This window comes from Stenella coeruleoalba (assembly GCF_951394435.1).
Source record: "Stenella coeruleoalba genome assembly, chromosome: 11".
In the NCBI taxonomy this organism is placed as follows: domain Eukaryota; kingdom Metazoa; phylum Chordata; class Mammalia; order Artiodactyla; family Delphinidae; genus Stenella; species Stenella coeruleoalba.
The window spans coordinates 71,599,728-71,620,714 of record NC_137157.1 but is presented as its reverse complement, the minus strand read 5'-3'; the positions used below and the strand labels follow the sequence as shown (position 1 = coordinate 71,620,714).

General features: G+C 37.4%; 1 protein-coding gene across 1 annotated transcript in view; it reads left to right on the top strand.

Moving 5' to 3' along the window:
* The first annotated feature begins 3,901 nt into the window (after positions 1-3,901).
* LRRK2 (leucine rich repeat kinase 2) overlaps positions 3,902-20,987 on the top strand; it is a 152,970-nt gene continuing 135,884 nt past the window's right edge. The window contains exons 1-7 of the mRNA XM_079938391.1: positions 3,902-4,149; positions 4,435-4,520; positions 8,927-9,036; positions 11,527-11,615; positions 14,909-15,043; positions 17,615-17,749; positions 20,165-20,296. Of these exons, the coding sequence (XP_079794517.1) occupies positions 3,996-4,149; positions 4,435-4,520; positions 8,927-9,036; positions 11,527-11,615; positions 14,909-15,043; positions 17,615-17,749; positions 20,165-20,296 (841 nt within the window). The 5' untranslated portion in view covers positions 3,902-3,995. The remainder of the gene's footprint in view (positions 4,150-4,434; positions 4,521-8,926; positions 9,037-11,526; positions 11,616-14,908; positions 15,044-17,614; positions 17,750-20,164; positions 20,297-20,987) is intronic.

Genomic DNA, 20,987 nt, shown 5'->3' with positions numbered 1-20,987 from the left:
CTGTTTAGTCATGTTGATACATGAAGCTCTAGTTCAATAATTTTCACAGATTTATATGTCTATTATATGAATATATGAAATGTAAGTGTTGATGGATATTCAAGTGGTTTTCATTTTCATTACAAGCAAAAAATGCCGAACTGAACATTTTAATATGAATTTTCTATGTATATGTGAGACTGTCTCTAAGGAATATCCTTGGAGAGAAAGTGCTGGGTCACAGAATACTTACATCTTCAACTCTACTAGATACTTCCATATTGCTTTCCAAAGTGATTTTTCTGATTTATACTCTCACCAGTAGTGTATAAGTGTTCTAGTTCCTCCATATCCCAGCCAATCACTGGCATTATCAAACTTTACATTCTTGGTTAATCTGAGGGGTGTGAAATCATATCTCATTATGGCTTTAATTTGCACTTTTATTTTTATTGGGGTTGGGCATCAGGTTTAAATGGCATTTTCTCTTCTGTAATTGCCTTTTATATAATTTGTTATATAAAAACTAGCCTATCTTTTATGATTTATGATAGCTCTTTTTACCTTTTCTTATTAATATTTTCTTGGTTATATGCATTGCAAAAATTTTTCAGCCTGTGGTCATCTTTTAACTTTGTTGATGGAGTCTTTGTATGAAGTTTTAAATTTTAATGTACTTTAATTTAACAATCTTTTCCTTTATAGACTGTGATGATTATATCTTGTCTTTCTGTACCTTAAGGTATTCAAAAGGTCATTTCCCCCTCAAAACATTCAAAACATTTAGTTACATTTTTCATATAAAATTGTTCAGACCAATATGGAATTTATTTTTTAGTATGGCATGAGGTAAGGGTATGATTTGCGGTTTTTTCTACAACCAATTGTTTCAGATTCATTTATCAAATAATCTATTCTTTTCCCACTGGTACTCAATGCAACATCTCTCATATAATTTCCATATATATAAGGGTATATTTCTGGGTTCTAACTCTTTCATTGATTTTTTTTGCACAGTACCAGAAACATGCCTGTTATTATAGCATCATAATAAGACTGAACACACTGCTTCATATGTTGCAGAGGTTACGCCCTGCATTAGGACACCAGGCTGAAAGGATGGGTGGAGTCTGAAATCCAAATCTTGCTCTGTGCACCCTGGCACAGGGCTGTGTCTGCCTGGAAGGAGGTGCACATTTTTCTAATTCACAGGAAGACATTGTTAGGCACTTTTTCCTCCTCTGGAAAATTGATAAAGGCTATCAGAAGCCCTGAAACAATGTCTGATTGGGCAATTCTCCTGCTTTGTCCTTCTTCGAAGGTGTCTTGGCTCTTCTAGGCCCTTCATTCTTGCTGAAAAAAAAAAATTTTTTTTTGCTTAGATTTTCATTAGCCTTGCACGGTTTCTTTATTACTTTGTGGGGACATTGGCATCTTTTCGATATTTAATCTTTTCATTAATTGATATGGCCTATTCACTCATTTATACGTTGTTAATAATGCCTTTTAATACAGTTTAATAATTTCTTCATAAACGTTTTAAAAATACTTCGTTAGATCTACTCCCAAGTTCTCTCTCTCTTTCTCATTGTTATTATGCACTGATACACACAGAAAATTGAATTTTAAAACTATGTTATTGATATTTAGGAACACAATTTTTGTATAGTTATGAATATACTTTCCTTATAGTTATTGTCCATTCACAGTGAATTTCCAGTTCAAAACTTTAATCCATTTTTCTTCTGGGGTACCTGTGGCTTGTCATTTCCCATCCAGTGATTTGTAAGAACTTTTAAAAGATTAAGGCTAATTGTTTTTGTCATATGTATTGCAACTTTTCTTTTTACAGTATGCCATTTGCCTTTTAGTTTTATTTATGTTGTTTTCCTTGACTGCAGAAAATTAGAATTTTTATGGAGTTACATACATCAATCTTCTGTAGTTTTTATGTTTCCTCATACCAAGGTTAAATAACTGTTAATTTATATTTTCTTTTTGTTATTTTCATTTAACTTTTTAACTCATCTGGAATTTGTTTTGGTAATTTACTGTAATTAGCAATGTCTGTTTTTTTTTTTTTTTTTTTTTTTGGTACGCGGGCCTCTCACTGTTGTGGCCTCTCCCGTTGCGGAGCACAGCCTCCGGATGCGCGGGCTCAGCGGCCATGGCTCACAGGCCCAGTCGCTCCGCAGCATGTGGGATCTTCCCAGACCGGGGCACGAACCCGTGTCCCCTGCATCGGCAGGCGGACTCTCAACCACTGCGCCACCAGGGAAGCCCAAGCCTACCTCATTTTGATTAAAGTGGTAGAGTGTAAACAACCTTCAATTTAGGGTTAGGAGATCTACCTGCATTTAAGTCCTGACTCTCAAGTTCTCATCTGTGTGACACCAACAATGCTCTTCTCTTATCGACTCTAAATTCCATTTCCTCATCAGTAAAAGAAGGATAAGTAGCTGTCTTATCCATTTCAGAAGTGTCGTCAGAATTGGGTAATAGAAGTGAAATAAAACGATCTAACTTCCAGTCCAATCTTCTCCGTTGTGAATGATCCCCCCCTCCCGCCCCCATCCCAGAAGAGATCTTCTGAAGGCAATAGATTATCTTTGTCCAGCCTTGTCTTTAATTTTTCTTGCTCGGGTTTCTCTTCCTGAAAAACACATTACTGCGGTACTTTTTTTTAATCACTTTAGTAATTTTGAATACCAAGAGAACAATGTTTAGGTTTGTATCTCTCACCTCTTCATTTCATTTATCCTGTGTTTTTCTGTAGTTTTTTTTTAAAAAAAATTAATTTATTTATTTTTGGCTACATTGGGTCCTCCTTGCTGCGAGGGCTTTCTCCAGTTGCGGTGAGTGGGGGCCCCTGTACGCCGCGGTGCGCGGGCTTCTCATTGCTGTGGCTTCTCGTTGCAGAGCACGGGCTGTCTAGGGCAGGGGGCTTCAGTAGTTGTGGCTCATGGTTTCTAGAGCTCAGGCTCAGTAGTTGTGGCCGCTCGGGCTTAGTTGCTCTGCAGCATGTGGGATCTTCCTGGACCAGGGCTCCAACCCGTGTCCTTTGCCTTGGCAGGCGGATTCCTAACCACTGCACCACCAGGGAAGCCCTCTCTTTAGTTTTAATTGCACTGAACTGAAACTCAAATTTTCAAAAGCTAATTTTAGTGGCCTTTTGGCCAGCAGAGCTTCAAGATAACTAACAGGAAAAATGTTTTTGTTTCCTTCCCTACAGCCACAGCAACCATAGAAAAGCATTTAACTGGGTACATTTTGGTTGCTTAAATCTTCGTCCATCCTTGGGGGGAAATTACTCATCTCCCTATAGTGGTAACTATAAAGAGAATGTTTTCCTAAAAGGGGCCAACTGGGCGGCTCCCTCTTTTCCCAACGCCCCGATTTCTATTCTTAGATCTGGAGATCCGCGGCAGCTTTTATTTTTCTTCTTCCTAGTTCCCAGACCTTCCGCGGGGCTGCAGGAGTCAAGGCTGGTGGGTCGGGTCGCGTGGGCCACGGTGCCCACTGCGCGCCTCGCCGGCCGCTGCAGCGCCCGGGGACTGGGCACTTGGCGAAGTCCGCTGAGTCGGTTTCTTCCTGCGCGACTCCCGGCCGCGCCGCTGCGGAGAGTGGGATCCGGTCTCGGGAGGCTGCGCCGGCCCGGGGTCCCGTCTCGGCCGGCCCGGGGGCCACGGCCACTGTCACCCGGGCCGGGCGGGCTCTTGCTGCGTCCTGCCTGCCTGCCACGGTTCTGCGGGCACAGCACCTCAGCTGAACCTCTCGCAGGCCCCAGAGCTGTGTTTTGGCCCTGGGTGGGGGAAGGGGAAGCAGAGGAGGAAAGGGAGCGGGCGGGGGAGGGCGGCGCCGGACGCGGAGCCGCCGCCTTCGCATAAATGGGCGGGCGTGGGTGCAGATGGGGTCAGCCGGGAGCGCTGGCTGCGGGCGGTGAGCTGGGCTCGTCTTCCGACCGGAGCGGCCGGCCTTGGTGCGGGAGGGGCGGCCGGTTTGAAGCAGGGTCGGTCATGGCCAGTGGCAGCTGCCAGGACTGCGAGGAGGAGGATGAGGAAACTCTGAAGAAGTTGATAGTCAGGCTGAACAATGTCCAGGAAGGAAAACAGATAGAGACGCTGGTCCAAATCCTGGAGGATATGCTCGTGTTCACTTACGCCGACCACGGTAATCGTTTGCCAGGGAACTGTCCCTTTACCGCCCCCCGCCCCGGCCCTCCTTCCCCCCCCCCCCGGCCTTTTTTTTACAAACTTTCTCCCCCCGAACTTTGTGGCCGCACAAACCTGGATTCTTGAGGAGCCGCAAACCCTCTACTCCTTAGGGCAGAAAAGAGCTGATAATTCTAGGAAGGTCTTGAGCTCACTTCTTTTGTTTTCTCCCTCCTTTTCAGACTTAAAAGGGGTGCCATGAATCGTGACTTTGCTACTTTTCCCTAACCCCCTTCTTTTCCAGCCTCCAAGTTATTTCAAGACAAAAATGTCCACGTGCCTCTGTTGATCGTCTTGGACTCGTATATGAGAGTCGCTAGTGTGCAGCAGGTAAAGGAGTTGTTTTCATTTCTCCCATTTCCCCTTCTCATTGGAAATAGGTGTTTTTCTATTAATATTCTATACCCAGAGTTCTGGGTTATTTCTGAGATTTGTCCTGACAAACCGCTGACTGTGGTTTTAAGATGGAAGCGTTTTCAAATCATTATCAAATGTTAACGGTGTAAGAGGGCCAACTGTGTGCTCCCTAATTGTATTTAAGAAGTAACTTTATACAGTCGGCTGGCAGAATATGGTTGGTGGTGGGAGGGGAATAATAATGGATTGAGGTTTCGTTCTGACATTGGCTAGATGGCTAGATCATCAGTGCTTAAATAAAATTATTCTAAGAATCTTCCCAATGTACAGCATGTCCTGCAGATGACACAATTGTGAATAGTTTGGGAAAGAGGAATAATGAACAGTAATAGAACTAATAATAATTAACTTAATAAAATGAAGTTACTGGCAAACTCTCATAGGTTTAAGGTTTTCTTTTTTTTTAAACCTGAAGACAGATTTCTAACCTTCTTTAGTTGTAGTACACAATGTATTATCTAAAGAGTGATGTTTTAGGATTCCCCTGTAAGTTTAAATCTATACTTCTCAACCGTTTTCATATAAAATGAATGTAAAAGTGAATCTTAGAAACTGCACTGTAGGAAACCCAGAAATTTGTTACATATCTTAGATATATTTAAAAAGGAGCCTTAAGATGATAATTAAGGATGATTTACAGTCAAAACAAAATTACTGCCTAAGGTTAACTTCCTTTGTAGATATTGAGATTTGGGGAACTGAAATTACTTTTTTCATTTGCATGTTAGATCCTGAAGGGAAAGAGAATTGAACTTTGAACTCTATCGAGGTGCAATGTTTCTTAATACCTACTTGAGAGGCTAGACAGATGTAAGAATTATCTGGATCTCTTAAGTCTGTATCTGTCTATCTTATGCTAATCTCTGTGTCTAGCTATGTCTAGTTTGGGTGAAACATATCTAGCTTCTTTTATATGAAGATGTTTATATCTCAGATAAATGGTTACTTTTATTTTTCTTCAACTGAAATATTTCCCATCTGACTATTGATTTTCAGGTTGTTAGCAAATAAGATCATGAAAAAATGGAGACATGATAAAGACACTGTTCTTTTTAACACCCAATGTCTGAATTTTGCCCATGAAACATGAGTTTCATGGCAAACTGGCCTATTGTGCTTGCTACTCTCCACCCACATCATCCTTCTTACTTGCCTCTGCTTTGGTGTTCCAAAGTGCCTTGTCTGGCAGCCTCCATTCCTTGGATTCTGTTCTTGGTAGTCTCCTCTGCCAGGTACAACTCAGAACAATTGGGCCCTGGGTGGCCTTTGGTCTGCAGGGTCCAGAGGAGGCAGTGCTAGACTTGAGAATCCAGGGAAGCCTGCAACATTCCCACCACCTAATTCTTCTTCATTTTAGAAACTGCCTGAGCCTGGACATGTTTGTTTGGAGTAGTTATGAATGTCACTCAATATCCTTGCCCAGTAGGTACCAGAGATAAATGAAAATAAGGAATTGTCTTTTGATTTGGTAATTTAATGGAATAGAATTATTAGTTTCAGCACAATATATTACTCTACAAAGGGCATTATGTATATTATATCATTTGATTCTTGCTGGACTCTCACTATCCTCTCAGAAATCACACTGAATGTTTTTTCCTCAGAATAAGTAGCTCATTTAGGATCGCAGAGCTAGTGACAGGGTCAGGACTCAAGCTTCACACACCTTCAGAATCTTTTTCCATCATATAGTAGGTGCTGATGTCATAAGATTTTTACGCAAGTAAAAAGTACAATGGTATGATACAAATGCTGTGGCCATGCTACGCACAATGACATTATCGATTTAAATTATCATTGATCTTATCAAAGGGATGTGGAGTGGGGTAGCTCTACTGATATTTTAATACTCCACTTAAAAGAAAAAAAAATTTTTTCCTTCAGCTTTCTTCATATTACTGGTGAAATTAGTCTAGATATTCTTTAAAGCTTTATATCTTGAATCAGCTGGAGGTGCTGAATTAAAATCACTTGATGAATTTAAGGAGTTAAGGTAAAGTACCCTTCAAAAGTAAATAGTAAGGTTTGTTTTCAGAATTCATTTAACATGACATTCCAGACTCTGAATTTTTATTTTCAATGTCTTTTCATATTTTATTAGTTCTCCTTAATAAATGACAATCTTTAGAGAATTGGTAGTTAGGCTGCTGTCTTATAAATTTCTTTTCCTGCCAGTCATCTGATCATTTCTCTGTTCTTCAGTTTACATTACGTCTCTTTATCCACAGTTTCCACCTTTGATGTAAGTGAGTGAAATATATGAAAGTGACTAAAATTTTCTGTAACCCCTAGACTCTTTCCCATTGTGCATTACTTAGATGCTTGAGTTTACAGAATAATTATAATAAAGTGAAACTACCAATTTAATTGTATTATAACTGTGCAGGATGGGAGCCTTCTCTTTTTGAAAGATAAGCTTTTAATTGAATACATTAATGGATCAATTGTTACCTCTGCTTTGCTGCTAGCAATTCTATTTAATCTTGGAAGCTCAGTTGCCTCAGTCTTTTTGCAAAGCAATTGCTGATGCTGCTGTTTCATCAAGCAAAACAAAACAGGTTTTCTCCTTGAGTTAGCCATGCAGGTGCAGAGATGAGTATAGTATCCTGTGTGATTTATGATTTTATATTTCCCACCAGAAACTGTTCCAAATGTTAATTTTTGAAATACTTGGGGAAAAAAGTCTTGATGATTTTATGAAAGCACAAAAATAGCCAGTTTCTATGACATCCGGATTGTCAATGTCTGTTCGGCTTACGTGGAGGAGGTTGTCTACTTAAATATAGGTAAAAATAGCTGTCAGAAATTGCTTCCTTTTCAAGGAATTTGAAATCGTGTAAGAGGAAGTGATGACAGAGTATTGCAATTCATACTTAATCCAGAAAAGATCTGGAAATAATATTGTAACGAGATCTTATGTAATCACTTTTATCTTATTAAATACCCCTTGTTTATTCCTGTAAACAAGTAGGAAACGTGGCATTATTCCTTTTTGGTTGCATAGAGATTTCTCCCCTTGTCACTCAACCGTCTGTACCACTCAGCTCCAACTCACGTATCCAGTCTCATTTAGCAATGGGCCCCTCTTTGGCAGCCTCCTCACCATTTAGCATCTTACTTTCCTTCCTCACAACTCATCAGTATTAGAAGTTTCCATTTTCCTATTTTGAGTGACCAAATTTATAATTCTTTTGAAATCTGACTCAAATTCTACCTTTTCTGTATTATATTCTTCCCTGAGTAATTCTAGCGAATCCTGCTTTCAGGATTCATATTATATTGGTATTTATCATACATCGTGCTTAGGCACTTTTTCATTAATCTCTAGATCTGCATGTATATGCATTTTCTATTTTCTTTTTCTGACCATATCAAGTTTAGTTCTGTAATATAGTAGAAAGAATTGAAGAGTCCTTAAATTTGGGGAGGAAACTATAACAGGAAAAGTGAGTTAAATTTAATCTCCAGTTTGGAGTTAAAATATCGTATGTAAAAAAATGTATTTTTTTCAGAAGTAAAGAGCAGCTTATTCAAGTTGGCATCATGTATAAATGAGCTGAACGAAGGTATATTTAAAATGCATCAGTAAGATCATACTTAATTTGGGAATGTGAGAGAGTTTAGGGACACTTGTGATGTCTAAATCTCATCAGCTCATAGTTAGGTGTACGGAAGAAATCTAGAGGGGTCCACTGAGAAATTCTACCTCCTCTCTATCTCATAATGCCTGTCTCTTTTACCTATGAAAGACATTACATTGTCATCAGACGATACTACTTCTTTTGCTATTTTTTTCTAGCTCCATTATCTGGGGAGCAGTCTTTCCAGATAACTTACACTTTGCCATCAAAATCTCCAACTTCCCCTAATCCTCCATTCCAAACTACTTCATTTCTTCTTATAATTAAAGTACTAAATATTTAGAAGAAAATCTGTCAGGTAGATATGCCTTAAAATGTACGAAGGCCTGAGAATAGCCTTTCCTGTACTTCATAATTTTGGTGTGTCCTCTAAAACTCTTTTTTTTGTGTATTTTATTTCCTTTTATGTAGACAATAGGCAGTCTATTGCCTTCATCATTCAGAAATGTTATCATATTTTTGTATGCCTTTTCAGTAGATTTTTGAAGAAAGATGTATTCTAAGTATATGAGTTGCTTTTCTCAGTAAGCATTTTTAGAGTATCATTTTGTTTTAAAATAATTATTTTAAAATAATGTAGCCACCTATTCTATTAAGAATGAAGAGATTCTTTGACTGAATATATTCTATTTGTGTGGTTTTTTAAAAAATGTGAATATTTGTCTTTCTTGTTTTTAGGTGGGTTGGTCACTTCTATGCAAATTAATAGAAATCTGTCCAAATACAATGCAAAGCTTAATGGGTCCCCAGGATATTGGACATGATTGGGAAGTCCTAGGGGTTCACCAGTAAGTATGTAAAAACAAACTGCATTGAGTATTTATCTGTACATATGACAACCCTTCCCTTGATACATTATATTTGCAATCCAAGCCAATCTAGTAAAAATCCTTTAAAATACATATAGTTTTCCCTGAATCAATGGTTTACATTTATAGAGAGCTTTTGACTCAGAAGTCTATAATCTATTTGAATTAGAAAACTAACATTTGAGGTAAGAAGTCAGGTGTTGTTATTATTTTAGTAATATAATAATAGTTATACAATTGATTAAGTTGTAGATTGTTGATGACTGTTTATGAATTCAAACCAAGGAAAGATTTTTTCTTTTCTTTTTTTTTTTTTTTTGCGGTATGCGGGCCTCTCACTGTTGTGGCCTCTCCCGTTGCGGAGCACAGGCTCTGGATGCGCAGGCTCAGCAGCCATGGCTCACGGGCCCAGCCGCTCCGCGGCATGTGGAATCTTCCCGGACCGGGACACAAACCCATGTCCCCTGCATCAGCAGGCGGACTCTCAACCACTGCGCCACCAGGGAAGCCCCTCTTTTTTTACTTTTTAATAGTAGAACTGACACAAACCACTACTTCTTCAAAACAAAAATATGGGAACTAAAATGTTAGTTCTATAAATAGTAATTTAGAAATTTATGCTTTACTGTCTTTAAAAAGTACATTTATGTATATTCATACATATATATTTAATGAGCTTAAACTACAGCTTTCAAAATGAAGAAAAAAGAGGAAATTATCTTTCAGCACATCTGCAGCCAAATCCTGATAGCTATTTACCAGCTATATTATTGCAGTTTGCAACATAATGACTTCTTAAATGAGACTACTTCTTTAGCCATAATTAGTTAAGAAAAACTTTTCTGAAAAAAAAATGTGTTTCCAGGAAAATCCTTTTTGGAAAACTTTGTTTCTTGACATTTAACAAAATATCTTCTGTCATCAACTTTAGGTGTTCTTTATACCTAATGTGACTCTTCTTTACCACAGAGAAGTGAATACTAATTGCTTCCAAAGGCATATTGCTTGTGGAAAACGTAATTAATGCAAAACTAAATTTTACATCTTTGCATTAGTTATTAGTATTAACTGTGGCTGCAGATTTTGACAAATCAGAGCTGTTTGTTCATAGGCGAGCATGTCCGTGCTTATACATTTTTCCATCTTTGATAAACTTGTGTTGCTGTTCTTCGGTTTCTAGCATCTAAAGACTGTGCTCTGAAAAGAGACTAATTACAGTTAATAGGTGTTCTCTGAAATCTCTGAAATTCTATGAGTCAGTAGTAAAGAATACTGCATTTAATGAGGAATTAGACAAAATATGCCTGCAATTAGTAGTTGTAATGTTATGTGTCCCTTGGTTTGGATGAGAATTTCCAAGATCCCCAAAGATTAGCCATCTATAACTTTAGGGAGCAATGGAAAACTCATCTAGTCATATTCTGGTATAAACCAAATGTTCAAATTAACTTACATAAACGTTTCTACAGGACGTTTCATTCACTCATTTATTTGGTCACTCACTCATCATTCATTCATCTTCTGTTCATCAGGTATTACACTCCTTTAGGCCAGAAGTAGTGTGAACAGTGTAGACACATTCTCTCTACAGTGGAGCATATTAGATCATTACCAGCAAATATTTATTGTAAAACATATCTCCTTATATTCAAGGACTTTTATCCCCCCAAAGGCTTACAGTACTAAAGGAGAAATCTCTTGTGTGGTGTTGAAGTCAGGAATAGTGGGAGTGGTGCAGGGAGAGGTAGGGGCAGCATAGGTAGGAGGAGAATTGACGGAGTCGAAGGACAGGGTCTCTCAGTTCCTCACCTCACCACCTGGAGACCACGTGCCAAGTTTCTTGGATCTAGGTGAAGCCATGGAGGCTCTCTCTTCTTCTAACAATAGAAAGCCAAACAGCACTGGGGTAGGAATAGACTAAAGATTGCATATTTTAGAATTGATAACTCAGGGGCTCAAATTTAATGCATTTGAACTAATTGAATACTATTGATAGACTAGGTTCACTTTCTGTTATAAAATATCAATTTCTCTTTCAAAAATAGTAAAAATCAATAATTTAAATATTCAAATGGTTCTTAATTTTTATATACAAGCTAACATTTTAATTACATCTCTCTATAATAATATCAATGTGTATAACATAATTTACAAGTTTGTATCACATATAAAATGATTGATCCCTTGGTGCATATAACTCAATATTATTTTGGATATAGAATTGGGTGAAATAGTTAATAGTTGAATTTGAATATTTAGAGGAAAAAGTTATAACTTTTCTATGGAGACTCATAATAATTCCCTGTTAGTCATCATAAACCTGGCTCAGGTTTACAGGGAGAAAAAATACACTAGCTTCAATATAGGGAATGAAATACAATGAGATGAATAAAAATGTAGGTGAGTAAAAAACAATATCTAAAAGAGCAAACATCTAGGTATGATCTTGATTTTTGTTTTTAATTACAGACTGATTCTTAAAATGCTAACAGTTCATAATGCCAGTGTCAACCTGTCAACAGTTGGATTGAAGGCCTTAGATCTTCTCCTAACTTCAGGTAGTATATACACACATTTTTAATGTTGACTGAAAAAAACATTTTAAACCATTTGCTAAATGTGTTTTGATGTTATTTTTTTAAAGTATAATCACATAATATAACCTCAATATTGATGATTTCCAAAATTCTGTTTCCATTTTCCATTTTTTAAAAATAAATTTATTTATTTATTTTTGGCTGCATTGGGTCTTGGTTGCTGCGTGCAGGCTTTCTCTAGTTGTGGGGAGCAGGGGCTACTTTTCATTGTATGTGTGGGCTTTTCACTGGGTGGCTTCTCTTTATTGTGGAGCATGGGCTCTAGGCACGTGGGCTTCAGTAGTTGTGGCATGTGGGCTCAGTAGTTGTGGCTCACGGGCTCTAGAGCACAGGCTCAGTAGTTGCGGCGCACGAGCTTTGTTGCTCTGTGACATGTGGGATCTTCCTGGACCACGGCCCAAACCCGTGTCCCCTGCATTGGCAGGCAGATTCTTAACCATTGTGCCACCAGGGAAGCCCCTCCATTTTCTTTCCTTATCTCTTTTCTCTACACTTTTTCTCTCAAAAATACCACCCAACATCTTGGCCTTAAACATCACCTTATATATTACTCCCAAATCTAATGTCTGTCCCCAGCTTTGCTCCTCAGATCTGGTCCCACATCTCACATTCTCATTAGTTTGTTAGCCATACATGTCCTTGTCTTGACTGTATTGTACTTCATTATATCTCTAATATGTTTTCTATAATATATGCTCTAGAGTATGACATAATAGTAATACGTCATAATAAAAATATATAGCATTTCTTCTTGAGTGCTTGCTAAATGCTAGGCTTAACATGTAAAATACTTAATATGCTTTTAAAAGCATAATCCTCAAAACATCCCTTGAGTTTATTATTTTATCTCAGTTTTCTAGAGAACACTGAAGCATAGAGAGATTGCCTCAGCCAAAAAGTAGTAGAACCAGGGTCTGATTTCACATGTCAGGTTCTTTCCCTGAGTAAACTTATACTTGGAGGATAATGGACCTGAAAATAAAGAATGTTGCTGTGGTGCAATAGTTGTGATCATTGCTGTGACAGACACTTGCTATGATGTAAGGTTCTGAGAAGAAAGGCTCCTTTCAGGGAAGCTAAGCATGAAGGATAGGGTGGATTTCCTTCAAAGCGTGAAGGGTGCTTTAGGTCAAGAAAACAGCATGTGCAGCGTTGCAGAGGCCTGGGAGGGGCTGGATGTGTGGGTGGTAAGATTTTTAAAGGCCCTCATTGGCCATGCTAAGTGATGAAGGTCCAATAGGAGAAAGAGAAAGGAAGAAAGAGGGTGAAGATCAGAGAATGAACTGAAGAGGGATAGGAAAGGCCAGAAGGTACTCACCACTTCACCAGAGCCTTTTATTAAAATATATAATGGGATGTACTAACTAGTCTTAACCATAATTTATTTAAACTCATCCTTGGGATCTTGTTTTTTGGTGGGGGTGGGGAGGTAAAGATTTATTCTCCATTTGGCAATGGACAGGAGGTTTATGAATTTGAGAAATCTCCCAACATGAATATATCAAGGTTAGCAGCATGTAGACAAATAGTAAATTTGACATGTGTTTTAAAAAGACTAGTTAATTTCTTCCACGTAACATTAAGAATTTTGAGCTTTTAGGAAAATTTGTAATGTGTTTTAGAGTTCATTTCAGGTACTTATTAGAGGCTAATTTATGAATCATTTTTTTGTTTGGCTTATTTGTTAACTGAGGTAATAGTTATTGGCACTTACTGCTGTGCTGGCTGCTAGAGAAGTCTCAGGTGAGGCAAAGTTCCTACAATGTAGAAGTTCATAGTCCAGCACCACTGTCCAATATAACTTTTTGCAATGAAGGAAATGTTGTATATGTTCAAAATCATGGCGAGTAGCCACGTGTGGTGGTTGAACATTGGAAATGTGAGAAACTGAATTTTAATTTTATTTAATTTTAATTGATTTAAATTTGAGTTTAAGTAGCCTCATGTGATTGGTGGCTACGGAATTGGATAGCACTGACAAAGAGATAAAAAGCATTTAAAGAAATGATTTCAATGTAATGAGGAAAGTACTCTAACAGAGATATGAAGAAAACCACGATAGGAACAAAGAGAAGACAGCAGCTAAGCTCATTTGTAGGAGTTAAGAGCATGGTCATGACCTGCTTTAATTTTAATCCAGCTCTGCCTCTTATTTGTTCTACTTTGGGCAAAGTCACTGCATCACTTCTGTGCCTCAGTTTCCTTATCTCTATCTAACATGAGGATTGCACCTACCTCACGGGGTTGTGGTGGTTTACACGTGTTAGAGTGAACTATCAATACTTCAACCTATGTCTGACATGTTATGTGCTATAGAAGTGTTTGCTACGACTACCACTCCTACAGTTTTTATTGACAGAATAGGTACTGTTTGTGTTATTTCTTGATTTAAGGTAGGATCATATTTGGTGCAGAAAATGGCAAGGGCATTCCACGCAGCTAGTGCAAGTACAAAAAGATATCAAAAGAAATGTGTTCATGATGAGCAAGGGGTTTAGCATGTTTGGAGTCAGTGGTGCAGGGAGGGACGTGAGGCTGATGAGATACATGTAGTCTGTGAAAAGTCTTGTTTGTCAGACTGAGGAGTGCGAGAAGGCCTTAGAAGACTTCAGCAAGGGATTTACAGATCACGTTTGTGTTTTAGAAATATAATGCAGCAGGTAAACTAGTTAGGTAGGGATTTGGACCTACCAGAGGAATTATGCAATTGTGTTTGCATTCTAGGTGAGATGTGTTGGGGTCCTGAACAAGACAGAGATGGAGGGGCCTAGTTCAAAAGGAGTTTTTGAGATATTTAGAAGTTAGACTTGAAGGACTTGGTAATGAGTTGATTCTTTGGCTAGTCAGAGAATGAGAAGAGAGAGGGAGGATGAAAGAAGGAAGATGACTGTAGTTTCTCTGGTAACTATTGGATGGTGGTTATTGATGAAGAGATGGAACTGGAGTAGGCTAGATTTGGGTGGCCATGGAGTATTCAGGTGGTGTTGTCTAAGAGGCAGGTAGAAATGTTTCAGGAATTCGGGGCAAAAGGTCTTGGCTATGGGTATTGATTGGGAATCACAGAGTTATAGGAAAGTGTACTGGGAGTTTATCTCATTTAGAAAGACCGTAAAGCTTGATAGGTCTAACATCTGGGGCAATTACGTGGTTCATCAGAAAGAGAAGTCCACAAACCATTCATAACCCTCATGTAAAAATGAAGACATTAAATGTTAAAGCAGCTATTTACTTGGAGCATATTCTCTTTGAAATAGGTAAAATCACTTTGCTGATACTGGATGAAGAAAATGATATTTTCTTGTTAATTTTTGATGCCATGCGCACATTTTCAGCCAATGACGAAGTCCAGAAACTTGGATGCAAAGCTTTACATGTGCTGTTTGAGAGAGGTATTTAAAATGTCAAATTCTTTATTTTGATATTTATGTAAGAAGAAATGGTTTATAGTGGGATAAGTAGGATATAATTATGATAATAAGAAAATATCTGAAATTGTACTATTTATTAAAAGTTGGATTGTCAGTCAAGGATAAGTAATGGGGTTAATTCAGAAATATTGCTTGTTTTTGCAGAATGAATTTCATTCATGGATTATCAATTATGCAATTGTAGTAAACTGTCTTCCATTGCTTAGCAAGGCATAGGTTCACTTTGCAAACTGTATGTGTAGGAGTTAAGGAAGAAAAAGCAATACTGTGAAGCCAAGCATAGGTTAAGTTTGGGTTTATAAGTCATCACCAGAGGTTTTAGAAATTGCTAAAGGCTCTGGATAAAGAGCTAAGAGGTTTACAAAGTGTCCTTTAGGAAAAAGACTTATATGTATTTTATCACATGGCACTGAGAATGATGACAGAGATAGCCATGTAATTTTATAGTTGGTTGGAACCTTTAGTCCTTCCACTGGCTTGGTGAGGAAATGGATCAGAGAAGTGAAATGAGCAACCTGCCTGAGAGTACACAGCTAGTTATCTCCATTACAATTCAATTTACCACAGTTTTTGAGAGCACCTTTTGTGTCATTATGAAAGCCAACAGTGCTAGGAGTTTAGGATAAGAATAACGTATGTGGGCCCTGTGTTCATATCAGTTTACCTACTCTAGTTTCTGGAAGCTCCAGGAATGGAAATTCTACTGTTTAATTCCCTGTCTTATTCCAGAAGGGCTTCAAATAGCTTATAGATATTTATAATACATTAGAGGAAAAGAAAAATGAATGAGGAAATGGGTGAAGGGAAAATGATATGAAGCTAGGTTAAATTTACTGCTTACTTCAGATCCTGTATCTTTGCAAAGGGATGGACCAGAAATTTGGTTCTTTGCTTCCTATCAGGCAAAGAGGTAAACATCATTGGTTACAAAGTTACTTGAGATAAAAGTAAACTCATTAATCAGAAGAAGCAATCAGTCTCATGGGAGACTTGAGAAAATACTCCCTTGGGTTTCCCTGGATAAGTTGATAAAATACATACAGTTTGCAAGGAACACAAAGTGTATTTCAGTGAAAGAGATTCTATCAAGAGTCAGAACAGCATGGACATGGGGCTCAGCTCTCTGATGGTGGAAGAGAGGAATGGAGGAACTGCATGTCTTTCAGGCTGTCTTCTCTAAATGTCATATCTTGAAACTAAGCTTTTCATAAGAATTGGGCAGAATAGAGTTTGAGGAATTACTGTCTTGAGGGCTTATAATCTTCTGTGCTGCAGTTTAAGGGGCACATTCTTATTCATGAAAGAAGGGTTAGCATCACTCACCAGCATTGTGGGATCCATCTAGGACATATGGAGAAGCGCCGGGGAATGTTAAAAAGACGATCTTATTTGATAGATCAGCGCTGACAGTGTTGTGATTGTATATGTAAAGTAGAAACATTTCTGAAGTTTTCAAGAATATGAAGTTCCCCATTACTTAGTGGCACATGTAAAGTTAATTTTCAAAATTTGAAACTATGCTCTGGAAACTGTTTCATAAAATGAGAAGGTTTGGTGATACTTCTCATTTATTAGAAGAACCCAGTCAATTTCACATTATATTATATGGACTATTGGTGTAAAGTTGAACAGCAAAAAGTAATGTTGATTATGAAGAGTGACACTAACATTTATGTCAGTGTCCTTCTCAGGCTAGATAAACCAGATTTTTATACATGTTTTTGAGGTTCCCACCCAATAAAATGACTCCAAATGAAACTCATTGGCTTGATCCCAAGACTTTAATTATGAAAATTAATGATGACAATTTTTGATCTCTGATGAAGTCAGACCATTAAGATAAAGTATTTCAAAGTCTAATTACTTGTTATTTGCTAAAGTTCATTCCTCTTGAACTCATCCACTTAGCTGAGCTGCCCTTCAACAATGTACCATTAACCACTCCTTTTTTTTTTTTTTTTTTTTTTTGCGATACGTGGGCCTCTCACTGCTGTGGCCTCTCCCGTTGCTGGAGCACAGGCTCCAGACGCGCAGGCTCAGTGGCCATGGCTCACGGGCCCGGCCACTTCGCGACATGTGGGATCTTCCCGGACCGGGGCACGAACCCGTGTCCCCTGCATCCGCAGGCGGACTCTCAACCACTGCGCCACCAGGGAAGCCCAACCACTCCATTTTAAGTATTGTGATATGTTCATTTCAGTAGGCCATCTTTATTATTCATTGATTAGTTTTCTCTAGAATCTTTCAAATGAAATTGTAAATAATTTTATTTTTCTGAGAAGTTTGGTCACTACATGGTCACTACATTTCAAAACATGGAATAACTAATATGGGTCAAAACAATTATTTTAACCTCAATAGCTATTTTCCCCGTTATAAAATTCCTAGGAAGTGCTCTTTGCTAAAATATAATTTTTAATTTGTTTGTTGTATCTACTGTCTTATCTAATCATCATGAATATTATATTTTTGAGTAATTAAACTTTTATATCATGTTTGAGCTCTTTCGGTATTTTGTCTTTCATTTTTTAGTTTCAGAGGAGCAACTGACTGAATTTGTTGAGAATAAAGATTATATGATATTGCTAAGTACATTAAAACATTTTAAAGATGAAGAGGAAATTGTGTTTCATGTACTGCACTGTTTATATTCCCTAGCAATTCCTTGTAAGTAGCCTGCATACATGGTTTCATTTTTGAATCTGAAAAATTACAATATATCTTCTTTCTGAGTGTGTTTCAAAAATATTTTTATTATTTAGAAACTTGTAGATACTAAACTCATTCATTTATTCATTTAATAAATTTTTATTTATTGATGCTGTACTGCTACCGGCTCTGGGCTTGGTGCTGGAGAAACAGTAGCAGAAAATATAAACATATTTCTTTCCTTTTCTGACCCCATAGTACCCCACAAGATACAGATAAGCATGGAAGTGATTACGAAGTATTATAGGGCAAGTGTTGGCAGAAGTACCTAGGGTTTTGAGAACAAACAGGGAGTGAGGCAAGATCTCTCAGCGGAGTCTTGAATGATGAGGAGAGCTTTGTGTGCGGAGAGGTGTGAGGTGAAGTAGAAGTGCAGGCAGTATCCCAGGCAGTGGGCATCCTAAGCGTAAAGATCCTGGAGCAAAAGATAGCATAGAGGAATCAAGAGGATAAAAGTAGCTCAGTAAACTGTATTTATAAGTGTGTGCACGCATGCGTGTGTGTAATACACATGTAGAGCCCTGAACATCTGCTCCTGTGCCATTTCATGGAGGTAGGGGAAGGGCTCGATGAGAGTCAGTGGATGAGGCTGGAGACATAACCAGATCCCAGGGCCTGAAAAGCCACAGGAAGGAGTTGGAACTTTATTGTGATTCTTGTTTAGCATTTGGGTGATGCTATGAAATCTAGCCACTTTTATAACAAAAAAAGTACAAATAAGAAGAAATTAATTTGCTGTGTATGCTACCAGTGAATACTAATGGACAAAAATAATACATCAGATTTCTATTACTTTTGTAAGTGCACATGAGCATTTTGTATTTCATGTATTACCTGTTTGGGCTTGTACAGGATTTACACATGCATTTATCTGGTAATAATTTCATCTTCACACATGTGAAGTTGTGAGGATTAAATCAGTTAAATAATGTGAAAAATGTAGAATAGTACCTGGTAATGTAATGTAGTAAGTGTGGTTAAAACACTGACAGTATTACTACATGCTTTATATTTCATACATATGTAGCTTATTATATATAATATGCGTATATGGTTTCAGACATAGAAATCTCACAGATGTGAGACTAATCGCCTTGTGAAAGAATGCCCGTTCTTAATAATGGTTATAAAATCCATCATTTTCTTATCCATGGAAAGTTAAACTCTTAGAAGTAGATGGGGCAGAACAATAATAGGAAATGGAATTTAAACTTCTCTGAGTCATCTACTGCCAACAAACTGAATATATTCTTCATTTTACCTTTCCTTGGCTATACATTTATTTATTTATTTTGTGCTGGTTGTTTTGAAATTCATTCTTTTCCACCCACATCACCATAACTCCAGTGTAAATGTGCTCATTCATAAAGAAAGGTCAAAGAAAGCAGCAACTAAAACTTAAAAAAAAGCAAGTGTCTTAAACTTTACCTTGAATCTAGAGCAAGTTGTATCTTTGATTCTGAATAAAAGGAGGTAATTGCGTTGAGGCCATTTCCTTTCATTTCATTTCCTTCTTTTTCCATATTTAGTGTTTTTTTAAATACAAATTAAACATTAAAAATGTAGTTTTTGGAAAACAGTTGGTTAGTTTGATTGTGCCAGAAAAGAAAGAAAAATGTTTTGCAAACACCTTTTTTCTGTCTGTTTTAAGAATAGTCAACATTTCATTCAGACATATAAATTAGTTTTATCCACATAGGTTCACATACTCTATTGATTAATTGCCTTTCCCAGTGGATTCTTTCCTTCCTTTGTGGTTCACCTATGTTTATCCCTTAGTTATACATTTTAATATTATGTCCCTCCTCTCCCCTTCATCCATTCTTTTCCCTGTCTATCTCAGAGCCTTCAGGAAGCTCGGTTTTGCTGCCTTTTACAATGGCTGCTCTTCTGCTGCCCTTCTGGAATGGACAGGAAATAGATGATAGCTGATTCTGCTCTTCTATTTGATATAATCTTGATTTTCTTTCTGTTGGTTTGAGGAAAGGAGCAATTAAAATCCGTTAGCCAATGGAATAGTGCCTCATTCGGAAACAGGCCCCAAATCCATTTATTTGAAAACTTACAGCCAAAACTTTACATATTTTGACTTATATAAAAAGCACTCTCAGTTTTCCCTTTATTTTAAGTTTTTAAGCCAAAAATACAGGAATAAAGCAACTTTCCCTTAATGCTAGAGATGAGTCCTAAATTGTATTATATTAACATCGAGCAACGGTATTTTTATAGCTATTTGACAGAACAGTATATTTAAATTTGGAAATGTAGCCATTATACTGCCATATATTTAAAATCTCTGTAAGGTGTCTTTGTATGCATATTTAAAAGGGGAAATTATTACCTTATTGAAAATTATGATTTCTTTAAATTTAGGCAGTAATGTTGAAGTCCTCATGAGTGGCAATGTCAGGTGTTATAATATTGTGGTAGAAGCCATGATAGCATTCCCTATCAGTGAAAAAATCCAAGAAGTGAGTTGCTGCTTGCTCCATAGGCTTACATTAGGTAAGTTATAATTCTTGGTTAATTTATCGCAGTCTATATGATGTAAGTATATATAGCATACATATGCTTATGTTTAAGTAAATATTGACATACACTGGATGGAAATATTGTAAATTAGCAAACTGTTCTGCCATTCTTAGGTGGAATTTTAATAGGAGTGGCAAAAATAAAAGTGTGCAATATGAGAAGTCTTATCACTGTTATGCTATATTTAAAGTATTATTGTGTAAATAGTTGATACATACAAAAAAATAAGCATAACATATAGAAAATGTGAAGCACAGTGCAAAAGAACTCCTCACCCAACTTAAGTATTAGTACATTACCAGTGCTGGTAAAGCTACTCTGGGCTCTGCCCTTCTTCCACTTTCTCTACAGAGGTTAACACTCTCCAGAGTTTTGTGTTAATAAACCTTTTGCTTTCTAAATTAAATTTTACTACATTCATTTATCTCTGTAAACAAAATTGTTAACGTTTGCTTGTTTTTGCTTGATAAAAATGGCATCATGCTGAATGTTGTCTTCTGCAAGTTTTTAAAGACTATTTTGTTTATAAGACTCATGAATATTTTTGCATATAGTTGTATGTAGTATTCTATGATGTGAGTATACCACAATTTATTTATCCATTTTCCTATCCACGGACATTGGTTTATGTCTTGTTTTATGCTACTACCATCTTTCTTGCTAT